General features: G+C 42.4%; 5 protein-coding genes and 1 non-coding gene across 6 annotated transcripts; 2 read left to right on the forward strand and 4 right to left on the reverse strand.

The window, feature by feature from the left end:
• Window positions 1-169: 169 nt before the first annotated feature.
• On the reverse strand, window positions 170-1,942 carry BYT42DRAFT_558726 (cation efflux protein). Its single transcript, XM_051567025.1, has 7 exons — window positions 1,648-1,942; window positions 1,484-1,579; window positions 1,259-1,395; window positions 1,139-1,179; window positions 953-1,073; window positions 818-881; window positions 170-753 (listed from the first exon to the last, which is right to left on the reverse strand). The coding sequence occupies exons 1-7, from the start codon at window positions 1,877-1,879 to the stop codon at window positions 320-322; spliced, it is 1,125 nt and encodes a 374-aa protein (XP_051425849.1). The 5' UTR covers window positions 1,880-1,942; the 3' UTR covers window positions 170-319.
• A 132-nt stretch (window positions 1,943-2,074) lies between these two features.
• On the forward strand, window positions 2,075-2,636 carry BYT42DRAFT_558727 (ribosomal protein L34-domain-containing protein). Its single transcript, XM_051567026.1, has 2 exons — window positions 2,075-2,268; window positions 2,369-2,636. The coding sequence occupies exons 1-2, from the start codon at window positions 2,135-2,137 to the stop codon at window positions 2,565-2,567; spliced, it is 333 nt and encodes a 110-aa protein (XP_051425850.1). The 5' UTR covers window positions 2,075-2,134; the 3' UTR covers window positions 2,568-2,636.
• Window positions 2,637-3,128: 492 nt separating this feature from the next.
• On the reverse strand, window positions 3,129-4,543 carry BYT42DRAFT_558733 (tRNA-dihydrouridine synthase). Its single transcript, XM_051567027.1, has 4 exons — window positions 4,080-4,543; window positions 3,616-4,020; window positions 3,318-3,561; window positions 3,129-3,249 (listed from the first exon to the last, which is right to left on the reverse strand). Exons 1-4 carry the CDS (start codon window positions 4,191-4,193, stop codon window positions 3,134-3,136), a joined length of 879 nt encoding a protein of 292 aa, XP_051425851.1. The 5' UTR covers window positions 4,194-4,543; the 3' UTR covers window positions 3,129-3,133.
• A 128-nt stretch (window positions 4,544-4,671) lies between these two features.
• BYT42DRAFT_t35 lies at window positions 4,672-4,745 on the forward strand. Its single transcript has one exon. It is a non-coding gene; the product is annotated as a tRNA-Arg (tRNA).
• A 3,475-nt stretch (window positions 4,746-8,220) lies between these two features.
• On the reverse strand, window positions 8,221-9,154 carry BYT42DRAFT_558739 (uncharacterized protein). The gene is made up of 2 exons (XM_051567028.1): window positions 8,876-9,154; window positions 8,221-8,732 (listed from the first exon to the last, which is right to left on the reverse strand). Exon 2 carries the CDS (start codon window positions 8,675-8,677, stop codon window positions 8,507-8,509), a length of 171 nt encoding a protein of 56 aa, XP_051425852.1. The 5' UTR covers window positions 8,678-8,732; window positions 8,876-9,154; the 3' UTR covers window positions 8,221-8,506.
• A 184-nt stretch (window positions 9,155-9,338) lies between these two features.
• Window positions 9,339-13,865, reverse strand: BYT42DRAFT_558741 (uncharacterized protein). Its single transcript, XM_051567029.1, has 11 exons — window positions 13,804-13,865; window positions 12,914-13,737; window positions 11,563-12,837; window positions 10,985-11,475; window positions 10,875-10,900; window positions 10,684-10,811; window positions 10,484-10,619; window positions 10,362-10,415; window positions 10,201-10,297; window positions 9,842-10,135; window positions 9,339-9,780 (listed from the first exon to the last, which is right to left on the reverse strand). The coding sequence occupies exons 1-11, from the start codon at window positions 13,824-13,826 to the stop codon at window positions 9,469-9,471; spliced, it is 3,660 nt and encodes a 1,219-aa protein (XP_051425853.1). The 5' UTR covers window positions 13,827-13,865; the 3' UTR covers window positions 9,339-9,468.
• Between the last annotated feature and the right edge of the window lie 509 nt (window positions 13,866-14,374).

A 14,374-nucleotide genomic window follows, 5' to 3' on the forward strand; every position in this document is an offset into this window, starting at 1 on the left:
CCTTTGAAAATTTATCTTGTCGGGTTTCTCAGAAATTTTTCGGTCTTTTGATTTTTTATCAGATGGGGGATCTCCAGTTTTTAGTCGGTCTGAATCATATTCTGGATCTAGATGATGGCGGTGCATTTTCGCTTCTCATCGCTTCGTTTCGGATGTGCATTATCATATTTGCAGTTTAAATGTGGATCTATTCATCTCGTCATGTCAAAAATTTAATGCAAAGGAGTAGGTAACATGGGAAGAGTTATAATAAGAGAGGAGGGAAACGTTGTAAAATGACTGGATGATCACACATGATATGAAGAAAAAAAAGGGCGATCTAGTATCTTGGAGTACAGATTTCCGGTCGGCAATGGTCCGTAAAATTAGCCTGCTCCGACTCGATCTGCAGGGTGGAATGATGAACACCGTACTTGTCACAAACAATATGCTGGCTCTTGGCCAAGATATCGTCGTAACTAATCGATGGATCGCGAGCCACGGTAATATGGGCTGTCAAAGAGCTCTTGCCAGGAGATAACGTCCAGACGTGCAAATCGTGGACGGCCACAACACCAGGCAATTGCAGCAAGGATTGCTCAATCATGTCAGGTTGAATATTGCCGGGGACACCTTCCATCAATACGGCCAGCGAATCCTTCACAAGATGATAAGTGGTGTACAGAACGAGAATCGAGAAGACAAATGTACAGATAGGATCCACAATGGTAAGGTCTGGCTTGAACAGCAAGATAATGGAAGACACCAAAACACCTAACATGAAAGATTTTCAGTCTACACTTCTGGCTATTTTTTCAAGGTCTCATATCAAACTTACCGATCGATGCTAACAAATCTCCAATAACGTGTAGCGCAGCGGCTCTAAGATTGATGTTCGTTTCCTTTTCGAATAACCAATGATTGATTTAACAAAGCAGGTCAAACCAGTTATGTCAAACAGTAGTATACTTACTCTGTTGGGTTTTCTGTTAACTCCTTCTTCATCGTGTTCAGAATGACCTTCATGATCGTCGTGATCATGGTCATGGCTGTGACCATGACCGTGATGATGACCTCCTAACACATAGGCCAAGCTTTTTTCATAAAGACATTAGCCAACAGTTACTGAAACGTGTACCAAGTCGTAACTGTAACTTACACAATATTGATCACAACACCAATAGATGCAGTGATACACATCTGATTATGGGCGGGTTAATTAAAAAGAATCTGATAATCCTTTGAAACATTAAAAAGCAAAAGATTGAAAAATACATACCAACTTGGCATCAATTTGTTGAGGATTCTTGATACGGTCAATGGCCTCACGGACAAGCCAAGCTGTTAACACCCAGATGGTCAAAACTGATACAAGGGCCGCAATCACTTCGGCACGATGAAAACCAAACGTATGACCTGAAGGACGGAAACGATATTAATGACATGTATACGATTGGGATAAACAAAACAAAAAATTATCCAGTCCAAACTTAATTCCACTTACGCTTGGTTGGTGGTTTTTCCGCAAGATAAATGGCTGCCAAAGCAACAATGAAACTCGCAACATCAGACAGGAGATGAAATGCGTCGGACATCAAAGCTACAAATATATCATGTGTTATAACAAGACAGCACCGTCGCAAACAGTTTCGTTTCAGGATGCCTTACCGAGTGAATTAGCAATGTAACCTGCTACAAGCTCTGTAGCAAAAAAGAGCAGAGCAAGCAACGTTGCAAACATCAATTTGCGCTTTGTCGATCTTGCAGCGTGTCCGTCCTTGGACGTAATGTTGGCACAGGCCGAATGGTTGAAGCCGTAAGAAACTACGCCACCGGTGATTATACCATTCTCTTCATTAATGAGCGGTGTACGCTCATTGGTATGGTTGGTTGAAGACATTGGTCAAAGAGAAAGAGAGTATGCAACGGAGGAAGGAGGAGAGTTTTTTTTTTTTTTTTTTTTGTTGGCCTTTTTTTTGAAGTTGGGGGGTTCAGCGGAAAAAAAAAAGGCTCCTTCTCCAAAAGGGAATCGAGAAGCAGTCCCCAATTCTCCTGTGACGAGGAAATTTTTTGCTTGGTAGCTTGCTCTTTTTGGCTGAGCTCAGTTTTTTTTGTGTTTTTTGCAACCAAACAACAACTCTTTGACAACAACGCCATGTTGAGACAGTTATGGTCATCGGTCGCTTCTCGGCTGTCGAGTGCCTCACCTTCCGTTTCAGCCATCACACCATTGCGTTCTTCTAATTTGGTTCGACCGGCTTGGATGGGTAGCTCCATTCTTGGTTCAACGTAAATGCCTGACCATACGAACATTGTGTTACTCACAAAAAAAGAATATCGACGGCTCACGACAATGTTGTTTTTGTTTTTACTTCTCATCTTTCTGTAGTATGGGCGCTTTCCGATCGCCAGCCATCGCCAATCCTTTCGCTTCCCAAATGCGCTTCGTCACATATGGAAATACCTTTCAACCTTCCAATTTAGTACGCAAAAGACGACATGGATTTCTCGCTCGAATGACAAAAAAGAACGGTCGCCGTGTCATTGCCAGACGTCGATTGAAGGGTAGAAAATACTTGTCGCATTAGGATGAATTCCCTTTATTATTTTTCAGCTGTACATTTTGATCAACGATCCCCGGAAACGACATCAATAGATCTTCTTTCTCTTTTTTCTGTGTTTTCTATATTTACAGCGGAATGCCTGCATTCGCCAGAGTATTGGACACAAGAGGTCGAATACCAGTTGGTTTACTTCTCAGCTGATTGGTAAGTTCTCGGCGAAAGGTGCGACCCTGACGACCTTTGAACAGCATCATTAGCGGTTTCACCAAGAGCGTGAGGGGCGGTAATCCGTAATCTTGGGAACCGATGTTCGTGGCCAAAAGTTTCTCAGCATATTCTGCCAATAACATTTGTCTGAGCATTTTCCCATGCCGTCAGGGCAACTTTTTTTTTTATCACTGCCTTACCTAGATATCGTTCGATAATGACCCTGCGAGATGGAAGTTCCGTTTCTGGTATGCCATAAATTTCTGAAATCTTAGTTAATAGGTGCTTTGTGATGCTTTGACAAAAATTTCAGGGGTGCGGGAAGCATGTTTAACAGAAATTTTGTTTGAGAGACAAACAAAAACCAAACACAGGAACCAGCATTACATTGAAGCAAATATGAACAGATGCATTGAAAAAAGAAAAGAAAAAAAAAAGGCAAAAACATTGCAGTACATACCTTGGTCTAAACGTTGGAGAAACAGGGGATCATTCATTACTGTAGAAAACAAGTAGTTGGATCAATAGTGTCTCATGCTGCTATGACATCGTCATTTGGATACTTACTTTGTCTTCCGATCATACATCCATCCACTTTACTCAGCGCCATAGAAACCATTAAAGTATCATTAAATCCACCGTTGATCGAAATAGGTAAACTGGGGAACGTTTCAGCTAAACGATAAACTCGGTCATAGTTGAGTGGCGGAATAGAACGATTGTCCTTGGGACTTAATCCTTGAAGTATGCATTTCCGTGCATGGACAATGAGATGTGGGGGCGGTCGTTTACAGTTCAACAGCGTTTCAACCTTGATAAAATGTTAGTCCGAAACATAAGTATAATAATGACTGTGATCGCTTACAAATTGATAGAGGAAATCAAAGGTGTCCAAATCGTCTACACCCAATCGACATTTGATAGTAACCGGGATAGATACCTCGGCTGTCGTCATAGCTTCCAAAATCTTAGCGACCACATCTGGTGATTTCATAAGCACCGCACCAAATTGCCCGCTCTGAACCCGTGGACTGGGACATCCTACGTTTATATTCACTTCTTGATATCCATTATCTTCCAGGATTTTCGCTGCTTTCGCCATTAATTGTGGCTCGGAACCGCCTAGTTGTACTACAACGTTGGATCGCGGACGACCGACGAATCGTGCAAGATGATCACTGTGATGGAGGATAGCATGAGCATGATGCATTTCGGTATAGTAGGCATAGCGTTCACTGCCGGATATAATATGAAGTAGTTCTAAAAATGACTGTGGCGGATCAGTGAATACCATGATCTACAATCAAAAGGGCAGATCAAGAAACCTACAGGCGTCGAAATGTCTACCATAGGGGCTACGCTAATTGGTCTCGGTAATCGACCTGTCCCGTAATTACGAACAGATAACTGAGCTAATCGCCATGGCCGGCATCGCTGTAGCATAATTCGCTGGCTGTCTTGTATCGTCTGGCTGAACAATATGATATAAAAAAAAATTTCCTCCTCCGCAATTAAAGACAATGTCCGTGAAATCTCATTTTTCCAGTGGAAATTTTTTATGCCAATACATGTTCATGTAATGCTGCGAGCAGCAGCCACGCATTTGAAGTACAAGGAAAAATGCAGTAACAGGATCACCATTTGGATCACACACTTCTGCACATTAAAGTTTATACTTATCCTCGAAAGCCGGATCACATTTGGACGCATATTAATGAAATAACGATAACCATAGATTCTATGAATCTCTCCTAATAAAGAAGTAATATCAAAGTTTCGGAGCCTTGGCGTTGATTAGAAAAAGACAAAAAATAAAGGCCTTTTAAGAAGAACAAGGTAGAGACAATGGTGACGTTTCCAAGTCACATAGCAGTCACGTTCTATATATGTAGAGTATTTGTTTTTTTCGAAAAAAATGTAAGCCCGCGTGGCGAAATTGGATATCGCTTTAGACTTCTAATCTAAGGGTTGCGGGTTCGACCCCCGTCGTGGGTATTTTTTGCACCCGCCGCACGGATAAATGTTTTGCCATAAGCTTGTGTTACGTTCGTGAACCTGCATGAATTGTGTCGTACTTCACTCGGATCTGATATACAGTCAAGATCACCAAAGTGGTTTGCCAAGAAATATATGTCTAGAAACGACTGGCTTTTATTGTTCTGTTTTGTTCTGTCTTTTATATCTTTTCTCTAGTTTACTGATTATTGATCTATAGAAGGGTATTAGCCCTTCTCAGAGTCTATATGTTATTGGTGTTGACTCTTCGCTTGCGAGGAAGTCCGCGGGCAGGTTCTGGTTGGTCGGTATGGAAACAGATCACGACAATTGACGGAAAGCCCACGCCCCGAACAACTTTTTGGTTGCTTGTAAATGAAATGGAGCATTAGCTATAATGTTGCAACGCTTTTTAAAGTTGCTCGGTACTTGCCTAAAATCCAGACAACGTCCGAAGGTTACATATGACTAGTAGTATTTCTTTGCTTTTGACTGTTTTGGAAGTTGACGCTTTTTTAGCTACTGCTTTGAAGGGCTTCTTACTTTGAATAGATAGCTTTCTGCCCAAAAATGGTGGTCGTGTGTGCAACTGCGTCTAGTGCACTTGGGTGCTTCCACGCTTCTAACAAGCTATTGTCTTTCGAGGGAATGATGATGTACTGCTGGTTCATCAATGCATTTTCTCGGAAATATGAATTAGTATGCAACCATGCAGTCTGCTACTCATTCTCTATCGCGCTTGGAACCTACTCAGGGAATTATCTTCTTCTGCATAGTAAAGATAAGCCTATTTGACTATTAACATATTGATTATAATCAATCTATCAATTTTTGAACCAGAAATTGACTGCTTGAGTCTTTCAAAGCTTGATCCATTGTTGTGGATGGATCGTCATGGAGATACCGTTTTGTTTTTGACTCAGTAATGATTATTTTCCTAGCGTCTTCTTTGGCTCTTTACATTTGATGTCCCTACATTCATAGTTCTACTTCCTTTTTATCTTGTATTGATCTACTTTAGTAAAGTTCTGAGCTCAAGGAGCTGGTTGCATGGCAAGATTCAGCAACAGCCAACTCCTTTTGACAAGGAAAACAATAGATCTTAACATAGCTACTTTGCTGTAATCTGTGTTCCTTTATCCTTCCCCAGACAGCAGGTGCTAGGAGTATCCTCTTTTGAAATCGATAAGATATGTTGACAAAGTGTGCGTACTGTATTCACTTGGTGCACCCAAACTAAGTTATTTGTGGTGCCGTTTTCTTTTTTTGAACATGCCAAGTGACTTTTTGGACAGAAACGTAATGTGAGTAGCTTGTACTACGATCTATCAAGCAAAGAAAATGACAGTTCATTATCAGTGCAATCAAATTCCGAGAACGGTTAATCCGCGGAGGTATTCATTGTTGTGAGCTACTAAAGCATGCGAATAGCGCCCAAGATTAAACTTGCCAGAAGCAACACACACTTCCATTTCAGATTTCTCACGAACATATGAGTATAAACGAAATGACACAAACAACGATGTATGGTTCAGTTTTAGCCGTGAAACTGATACTCCTTTGAAGCAATAGCAACAACGCCAACCTTTGGTGTTTGTTCTCAAAGGATACTTTTGTTTTTATTAGTGAGACATACCATAGCAATTCAGCTCTAATGCTTTCTATAATTGCCTAATGTCGGGAGCTTACCTTTATTGTTCATTGCTACATCATGCTTGTGAAGCTAATTTTTTTTTTCTTTTTAGCTATGATCAACTTGACTGCATGACTAAGCATCTGAGAAACTTGAACTGTCACATTTAGTTTAGATCTACTTCGTTTGATGCCGGCGACTCCTTGGACACAGTCGCAGTATCCCTGTCGAAATCATTTCATAGTGACGAATTTGCGTCCGGATAAAGATGAATACGTGTGGTTTGCTGCTTGAATCCCCGAAAAAATGGTACTTATACTCATATTACGAATGCATGGATAGAAGTAACCTTTCTTTGGAGGTTCGATGCAAACATTTGCTGAAAAAAAAAGTTCTGGACCCATTGAGAAGGTTGGGGTCAGATACTCCTGTCAAATGCCCGACTCCCGCAGCTCGCTTCAACCATAGCCGAGTCCTTAACGAGTTTTCCTCATTTGGCCATGAATCGTCGATAATTGGAAATACAGTACGCCCCGTTTGTTGGCTAAGCGATCGAGAAGCAAACTGCATCGCCAAAAAGATTTGCAGATCATGGTACTCGCTTGGTGGGAAAAATCTGCCACGAAAAAAGTTGTCTGCAGCATAGCTTAGCAACATGCACAGGATTTCCTGTCACGGAAATTTTTTTATTCTTTTTCAAAGATAAAAGGAACAAAGAATTTTCCCACCGGATGAATCTCTAGTTTTTGAATTGGTGCCTCACGGACTCTTGCAACCAAGTGCTGCCTCTGGCAATAACTAGTTGTAGGTTGGTCATGTTGCCAGCATGATCAATAGCACCCACTACTTCAATATGCTCCATAAAGTTTTTTGTTCCCTTGTTGTCCCTTTTCCCAACCCTCGAATCAGGTGTCTCAATGGCGCTTGCTCCTACGAATCAAAATATGCTATGGTTATCCGCTTCCTTACCTTTGGGCTTATTACGAAGAAATTATCAAGTCAACCTGAGCCGTGTCGTCTTAGCTCTTCGGATCGAAGATGTTATGTTTCCCAGCCTGAGTACAGGTGGTTTTCCGCGGACTATGTCGTAGTGCCGTTTGTTTCCTCGCCCAAGTATGGGTGTGTTTTCTGGCCCCAGTGTGGGTATCGTTTCCTGGCCCCCGAGTGGGCATTGTTTTCTGACCCCAGAGTGGGTATCGTTTCCTGACCCCCGAGTGGGGTTGTTTCCAGATACAGAATCGACTTTCTGTTGTTTTCGCCGTGCGGTTAGCGCGTGCAATTGCTCGTTCTCATGGTGCTTGTAATTTTTTTTTTTGGTACTGGCTCTTCGGTCTGGTCGCTTGGCGTATTCGTTGGGATAGGATAACATGTTGTCCCTTTTAGTTGAATAAACTTTGATATTGTTGTAATGAATTCCTGTGGCCTAAACTTCTTGATGTTGAGCTAAAGTTCTGCTCGGTTTATTCAGTAGTAACTGATAGTGGACGACAGCAAAAAGAGCTTTAGCAACCTTTTTCTGCCATAGACCTCCCGATGAAGTTTCTATATCCGAGATAACCTGACTAATATTCCGTTGTACGATTCCTGGGATGATTGTATAATGCTGGAGATGTTCTTATTATTATCTAGTACTAAAATTCGGTAACGCATCAAAAAAGGCATTTTACTAGTAGATTATGAATAAAAACCAAGGCATGAGTCATCATGTGAGGCAAAGTTTTGGAAATAAATAATCAACTTACCCACAGGGCACCTAGCTGTGGGAACAGCGATAACTGATCCGGATGATATCATGAATGTTTTGGAATCTTGCTACTCGAGGCTTCCGCTTCGGACCGCTTCCTCTTGAAAAGTGTCGGCCTTTCGTTATTCTCTCGGTGGCCAAACAAGATCTTGCTCGCGATTCCATAATTTATAACCATGATCATGTTTACATTTTTGATTTGTACATCTAAGAATAAGCGTGAGCAATCACATTCAATATCAAATTCACTTTCATTCATTGGCTGCATCATGACGTAAATTTGACTAAAAGCAGGTTGAAGATCATTTCGTGGTGGGAAAAGACTACCAATTTGATGGTATATGGCTCCATGGATGCGGAAACAATAGGCGCCTCTTCGGTTATTTAATACTGAAAATTTACTCCCGTAGACGTGAGACTGAGCGCACTGTTATAACTTCGAATATTTTTTCGAAAGTCCTTTGCATGTTGACTATCAGACCGGAGCAGTTCAACTAATATTGGAGGAGTAGGACTCAATAGTGGAAGCATAACTTTGCCCTGACAGCAGCACATATTGAATTTTTTTGGGTGAGGAACATCCTCCTGATATTACTTCCCCTAACCATATCTGGTCATGACAAAAATGGCATTCAATATTTTGATGGCCGAGCCAATGTCGGTCGGGCAGTCCAAGTTCTCTACCTATCATGTGCGTAGATTATAGTTATTATGGCCGAGTCAATATCGGTCGGATAGTCCAAATATCTCTACCTGTATAAGGTTGAAATGCTCGCTGTGAATGGCTTGAAATCAAAGGGCATTCACGATGAGTCAGCGAGCGTGACCTGATTGACGGCAGCTTGCACAAACTATATCCATAGACGGTGGTTGCACTGAATACGAACGGTTTGAATTCAAAGGAGACTCACGGTGAGTAGAGCGAGCATGGCCTGGTTGACGGCAACTTGCACAAATTATATTCATAAATAGCAGTTGAACTGAAAACTTATCGGATATGTATATGAAGGTAAAAGAAACCAAAGATAAAAGCCAAAAATAGACATCTTCCTTTCAAAAATAGACATCTTCCTTTCTCTTTTGTTCCAAAAAAGAAGGGCACATACACACACACTTGATTTTAACCAATTGGCAACGATCCATGTGATTGAACAAGTACATCATCATCAAACAATAGGTTAGACTTTGAAGAACATGTTTTTTTTACACAGCTGTGCCCAGTAAAATGTATTGTTTTTGCTTTCTAGCCAATCAGAGACCGTGTACCTGATTTAATGTGCATAACTCCCGAAGATTTTTTAATATACAGTTAAAATAAAAATAAAAAATAAAAAATATACAAAGCATCATTGAGTGCTTCCGTTTGACATGATCATGTCAATGCGTTTGGCTTTATCCGCATATCTGCTTTCACCCACAATGAATTTCACGAGGTTCGTCAGATATTCAAGCTCCTCGATAATCTCCTCTGTGGAGCAAGCCATAGCAAACCATGTCAAGTTACGGAACCTCACCCATTTTTCCTTATCGGATTCCTCTTGACGATGTGTGATGAGGCGAGTTCGCGCCGCTCTGGCAGAGGGCATATAAACCGGCAACGGCATTTTAGAACGCAACGATGCGGCAAGGGTATGAAAGTGAAGAAGCATGGCTGCAATCTGTAAAGTCCGCAAAACATATTAATCCATCATTCAAGAAAAAGTCATTTTAATAACTTACCATATCACGTCGGTATAGATAATATTCTTGATCACATATGTCTCGTTTCACAAAAGGCGACATTTTTGTCAATGCTGTACGGATACTTAGCATACGATCCAGCAAATTACGAAGAGCTACAATCATTTCCTTGTAAAAGTCCTTGGGAAAGGGTCCTTTAAGCCGTGGTTCATGGTTTGTCAATTCCAACAGCACTGACGCCGCGTCAATCAACGACTGAATCCGGTTCTCAATTTTTGTCGCTTTTTTGATGTCTTCTTCTGTGGGAGGAGACATGGGGTGGTGATACAAGAACTGACAGAGACACGCGTCATTTGACCATCCAATAAAATAAATAAATAGCTGTAAACAAGACTTACTGTTCCCATCAAAAAGGTGTAATAGTCGCCAAATTCACTCAGAATGCCGGATATAGATTTTCGCGTGGCATGACGGGCTATAAATGGCCACACCATCCTAACATCAGAGAGTCAGTACCGGTCGAAAATACATCACACACAATCGTGCTATTGCGACCTACCAGTTCAGGCACATGGCGACGCAAATGCCGACGATCATGGTAACGGTTCGTTTCCTGCATAGTAAGAACAACCAAAGATGAGAAAAAAAGAAGTACAGACAAAATGTTCAAGTACTGCTTACCATACAGTCTGAGCAATTGTTTCCCCTGGTACAGGGACAGCGTATCGACTCAAAGCCACCACCATGTACGTAACGAGGACTACGATACCCACTTTATTGTAGGTACTAGCAAGATGGATATAGAAAAATGGAATCGCTGAAAGGAGGATTGCATGTCAATTTCAGGAGATGACAATACTATGCAGCAGTTTTGAACTTACCAAGGACAACGGCAAACAACGCCAGAAGATAAGGGCCTCCACCACCTGCTTCCAGCGCGGCCCAACCCATGAAGGCACCAATTAAGGTTCCCAGAATACGCCAAAGACTAGCTTGCAATGTGCCACCACTATCACAAGGAGCGATCAGCATTTTTTCATTAGTGCTGCCATGTAGGCCATATCGTGCTTACCTCGTAGGATTCATAATGGCAATGACCTATGGCGTTAAAAATCATACGAATATGTAATCGTCTGATGAGAAAACAGATACTACTAGCAGCGTATACACGTCGATACATACCGTCATTGAAGCCCATTGACCACGAACGCTTCGAAACCAAGCCATTGAAGAGGGAACGAATGCAGGCAAGCACAATACAGAAACAGCCACGGCCATTTTCATTGCAAATTTGAACTCGTACCGCTTGACGTATTGAAGATATTTCCAGATGTTGTAACGAATATGCAAAAAGACAGGTGTCTTTTCCTCTGCTTGCTTTTCATAGTCTTGCGCCTCTGGGTCAAAAGATACATTTTTCTCATTGATGGTTTCTGGGGTTGTGGGCGAAGTAGTTGCGTCTGAGGATCGTGACATTCTATTGACTGCTCGACGGCGGATAGGGGTTGTGGGTGCAATAGTGCTACTTTCATGCGAAGGAGCTCTGGCAAGTTTGGACCCTCTTCTTGTCACTTGACGCTTTAGGCTACCGGTTGTCTGGATTTTGGCGAGGCGATATTCATCATGAGCATCAGGCGTCCGCTCATCGTTGGGCATAGCTCTAATTAAACTGGCTACAACACGTTGGTGGAATAAAAGAGATGATAATGTTAGGAATTTTGGAAACATAAGGAGTATATAGGTGTGTGATGGGAACCTACCGTAGGCATAACCGCCTTTGTCGCGCATGCTTTGATGATTGTTCCATGCTGACCACTTTTTCCACCATTTCACATTGATCTGCGGCATGTAAAGTCTTCGACGTCGTTTTCCTTCTCTTCCGCGCTTCCGAGAGTTCGAACGCAGTTCGTCCATATTGATAGTCATGATTTCCAGCTCATTGGCTACTTCTCGCAGCGTGAAGATGAAAAAGAATACAAGGAATAACTCCTCGCGCATACCGAGATCCAATGCGCCATTGTTGCGAGATTGGTTTGATTGGTATAGAGCTTGCATTCGCTTCTTTTCTTGTTCGTCAAACTCTCGAATAGCGTCCCGAATCGTCTGAGCACAATTACAATGATCGCGATGCAATGCCAGCTGCGAGTTGATGGATTCGGCCCGTTTTGGTCCTAATTTGAAGAGATGTCGCAGATAGGCAGCCAAGGATTTGTGAGTTGTCTTGTTAGTTTCATCATGCATGTCCAATTCGTCGAGAATGCCGTAAGAAACACACGCCATCACTTCAGTGCACTCCAGTGACAACTGCATTAAAGGATCACGCAGGCTTTCGAGATAGGTCATCAAAAGATGGCGAGTTCCATACTCGATCTGCTTTTTCGATTTGCGCGGAGGTTTGGGTTTAGGCCTGGAAAGTTTGGATAAATTGAGAAACGATTTAAAAGAAGTAACTGAGCGTTGGTGATGGTCGGATTCGTCGTCGTCGTCATCAATAGAATTGCGGCGCGAAGGGGCGCGTGATGATCGTGGACTAGTATATTTTCCTGTCTGCGTGTAATCGGTAGTCGCACGTAATGCTGCCTTCAAAAGATGCAAATCTTCCTCGCTGTAGACTTTTGGTAATCCTGATCTCCGATGACTGCTGGATTGATCTTCCTCACCGCTCGTATATACGCTTCGTAAATCGTCTTCACTTTCCATATCACTCATTTCGGCCGCCAAAAATTCAAGAGCGCTTTCAAACAATTCACGTTCTGATTTAACGCATCCACCAAGAATATTTAAATGTCGAGTCATTCGGTCCAGACTTTTGCGGATAGTGCCGAGATCCTGGGGGCGAATGCAGGCAATCGATATTTCGTACTTTGCTTCACGGTAAGCTGATTTGACTTTGGTCATTCCCGTTCTTAGTTTGGCGGCCACTTCGTCTATCTTGTCAGGGGTCATCATGTCGCTTTGCGGATCCAGAAAGAATTGACGGGTGATCATATCAAGCATGTCTCGACTACTGGAAAAGGTTTCATTTAACGCTCGTCCTAATATGGAATTTTTAGAGAATTGATGTTACAACATATATGAAATCATGCATGAACTTGCAGGAGAGCAACTTACCAAGGCCGTCGACAGCTGTTTCTGGCCATATGCAGAGGTTGATCACTAAAGATAGACCAGCCCCGATCATGAGCGGAATTCCGAAATCAAGAGGTAAATGAAATGGCACTGATGTTAGATTGACGCCACGAGTCAAGCTAAAAATCTGAACAATCATAAATTGCAAAGAGAAAAAATGGAACTTGGGCAACATTTGTCGAAGCATTTGCGCGCCAAAAATGCCACAAAACAAAAAGATGGCGTTGACAGTGAGGCCCACTGGATTATCCGTGTAAGTGTCCATATGTCGGACGTTGTAAGCGGTGGAAGCAGCTAAAGCGGCAAATGCGTACAAGACAGCGAGTACGACACCAAGAACGGCCGTCACCGTGGCATCAAATTGGGCTCCCATGCTGCGTCCAGGGTGACTGAACAGCATGCCCGTGGTAACGAGAAACGGGGCCGGCCCGAGCGCCTGGACAATCTGGGGAAACAGGCTGAACAGCGTAGAAACAAAGTAAGCAATTGTACATTTGAGGACCCTTCGTACGACTCGACTGGGAAATTTTTCGTGCAGGTATTCCAGCAATCGTTCGGTTCTTGTGGGCAACGGATCCGGGTTCTGATCCTCATCAGAACCCTGATCACAACCTTGCGGATTGGGAGGATTGAATCGTTGTTCGAGTTTTGGAGGAAAGGTGACATGACCTCCCGGTTCCTTTTCGTTCCTGCGAGTGTCAGTTCTGTCTTCATTTTCGTAAATAGAATTGGGGCGACTGGGAGTTGAAAATAACTGAGAGAGGCGAGGGTGCTCCGCTGTGTTGTTCACAGATAGATCGAAGAACCTAATATTTAGAGTTATAACATAAATCATTGATCTCTCTACTTGGATGGTCGGCTGATAGATTTACCCATGCCTCTGTTCGGTGTCCATTCAAAAAGATATAGACAAGATAAGTAAAATAACTAAACGATTCTATAAAGAAGGAAAAGGAGCCACTAACTTCCAGAAATTCCCCACTTATTCCAGCATCTCGGCGGAGTTGGATGACCTTGTTCGAGACAGTGGAAAAATGAAAAACAGGAACAGTTCCATCCCCGACAAGAAGCACTTTTACCCCATCCTCACATTGAGTGAATGCCACCATACCGAGGTTCCTATTCGAATACGCCTCCATTTTAGCATCGGAAGCTTCTCAATGCTCCTGAACTGTGGCGACCCAGGAAGTTCGGTCAAAAGCCTTTCTATTCAATTGAACCTTTTGCTGCATACCGTGCTACGTGCAACAAGTATCACCCTAGTATTGATATGGAGTGGCCTTGGATCCATGTCACCTGATAATAAAGGGAAACATCGACTTGTATGGCTGCAGACTTTATATGCACATACAATGCGTCATAACCAAGTCGACCAGAAGTTATTTTTTTTTCTGCCATCATACTTGCCTTTTTGGATAAAGATACAACCCTCGCCATCAAAAA

Source organism: Radiomyces spectabilis (genome assembly GCF_025331425.1).
Source record: "Radiomyces spectabilis strain NRRL 2753 chromosome Unknown BYT42scaffold_3, whole genome shotgun sequence".
NCBI classification, from domain to species: Eukaryota; Fungi; Mucoromycota; class Mucoromycetes; order Mucorales; family Radiomycetaceae; genus Radiomyces; species Radiomyces spectabilis.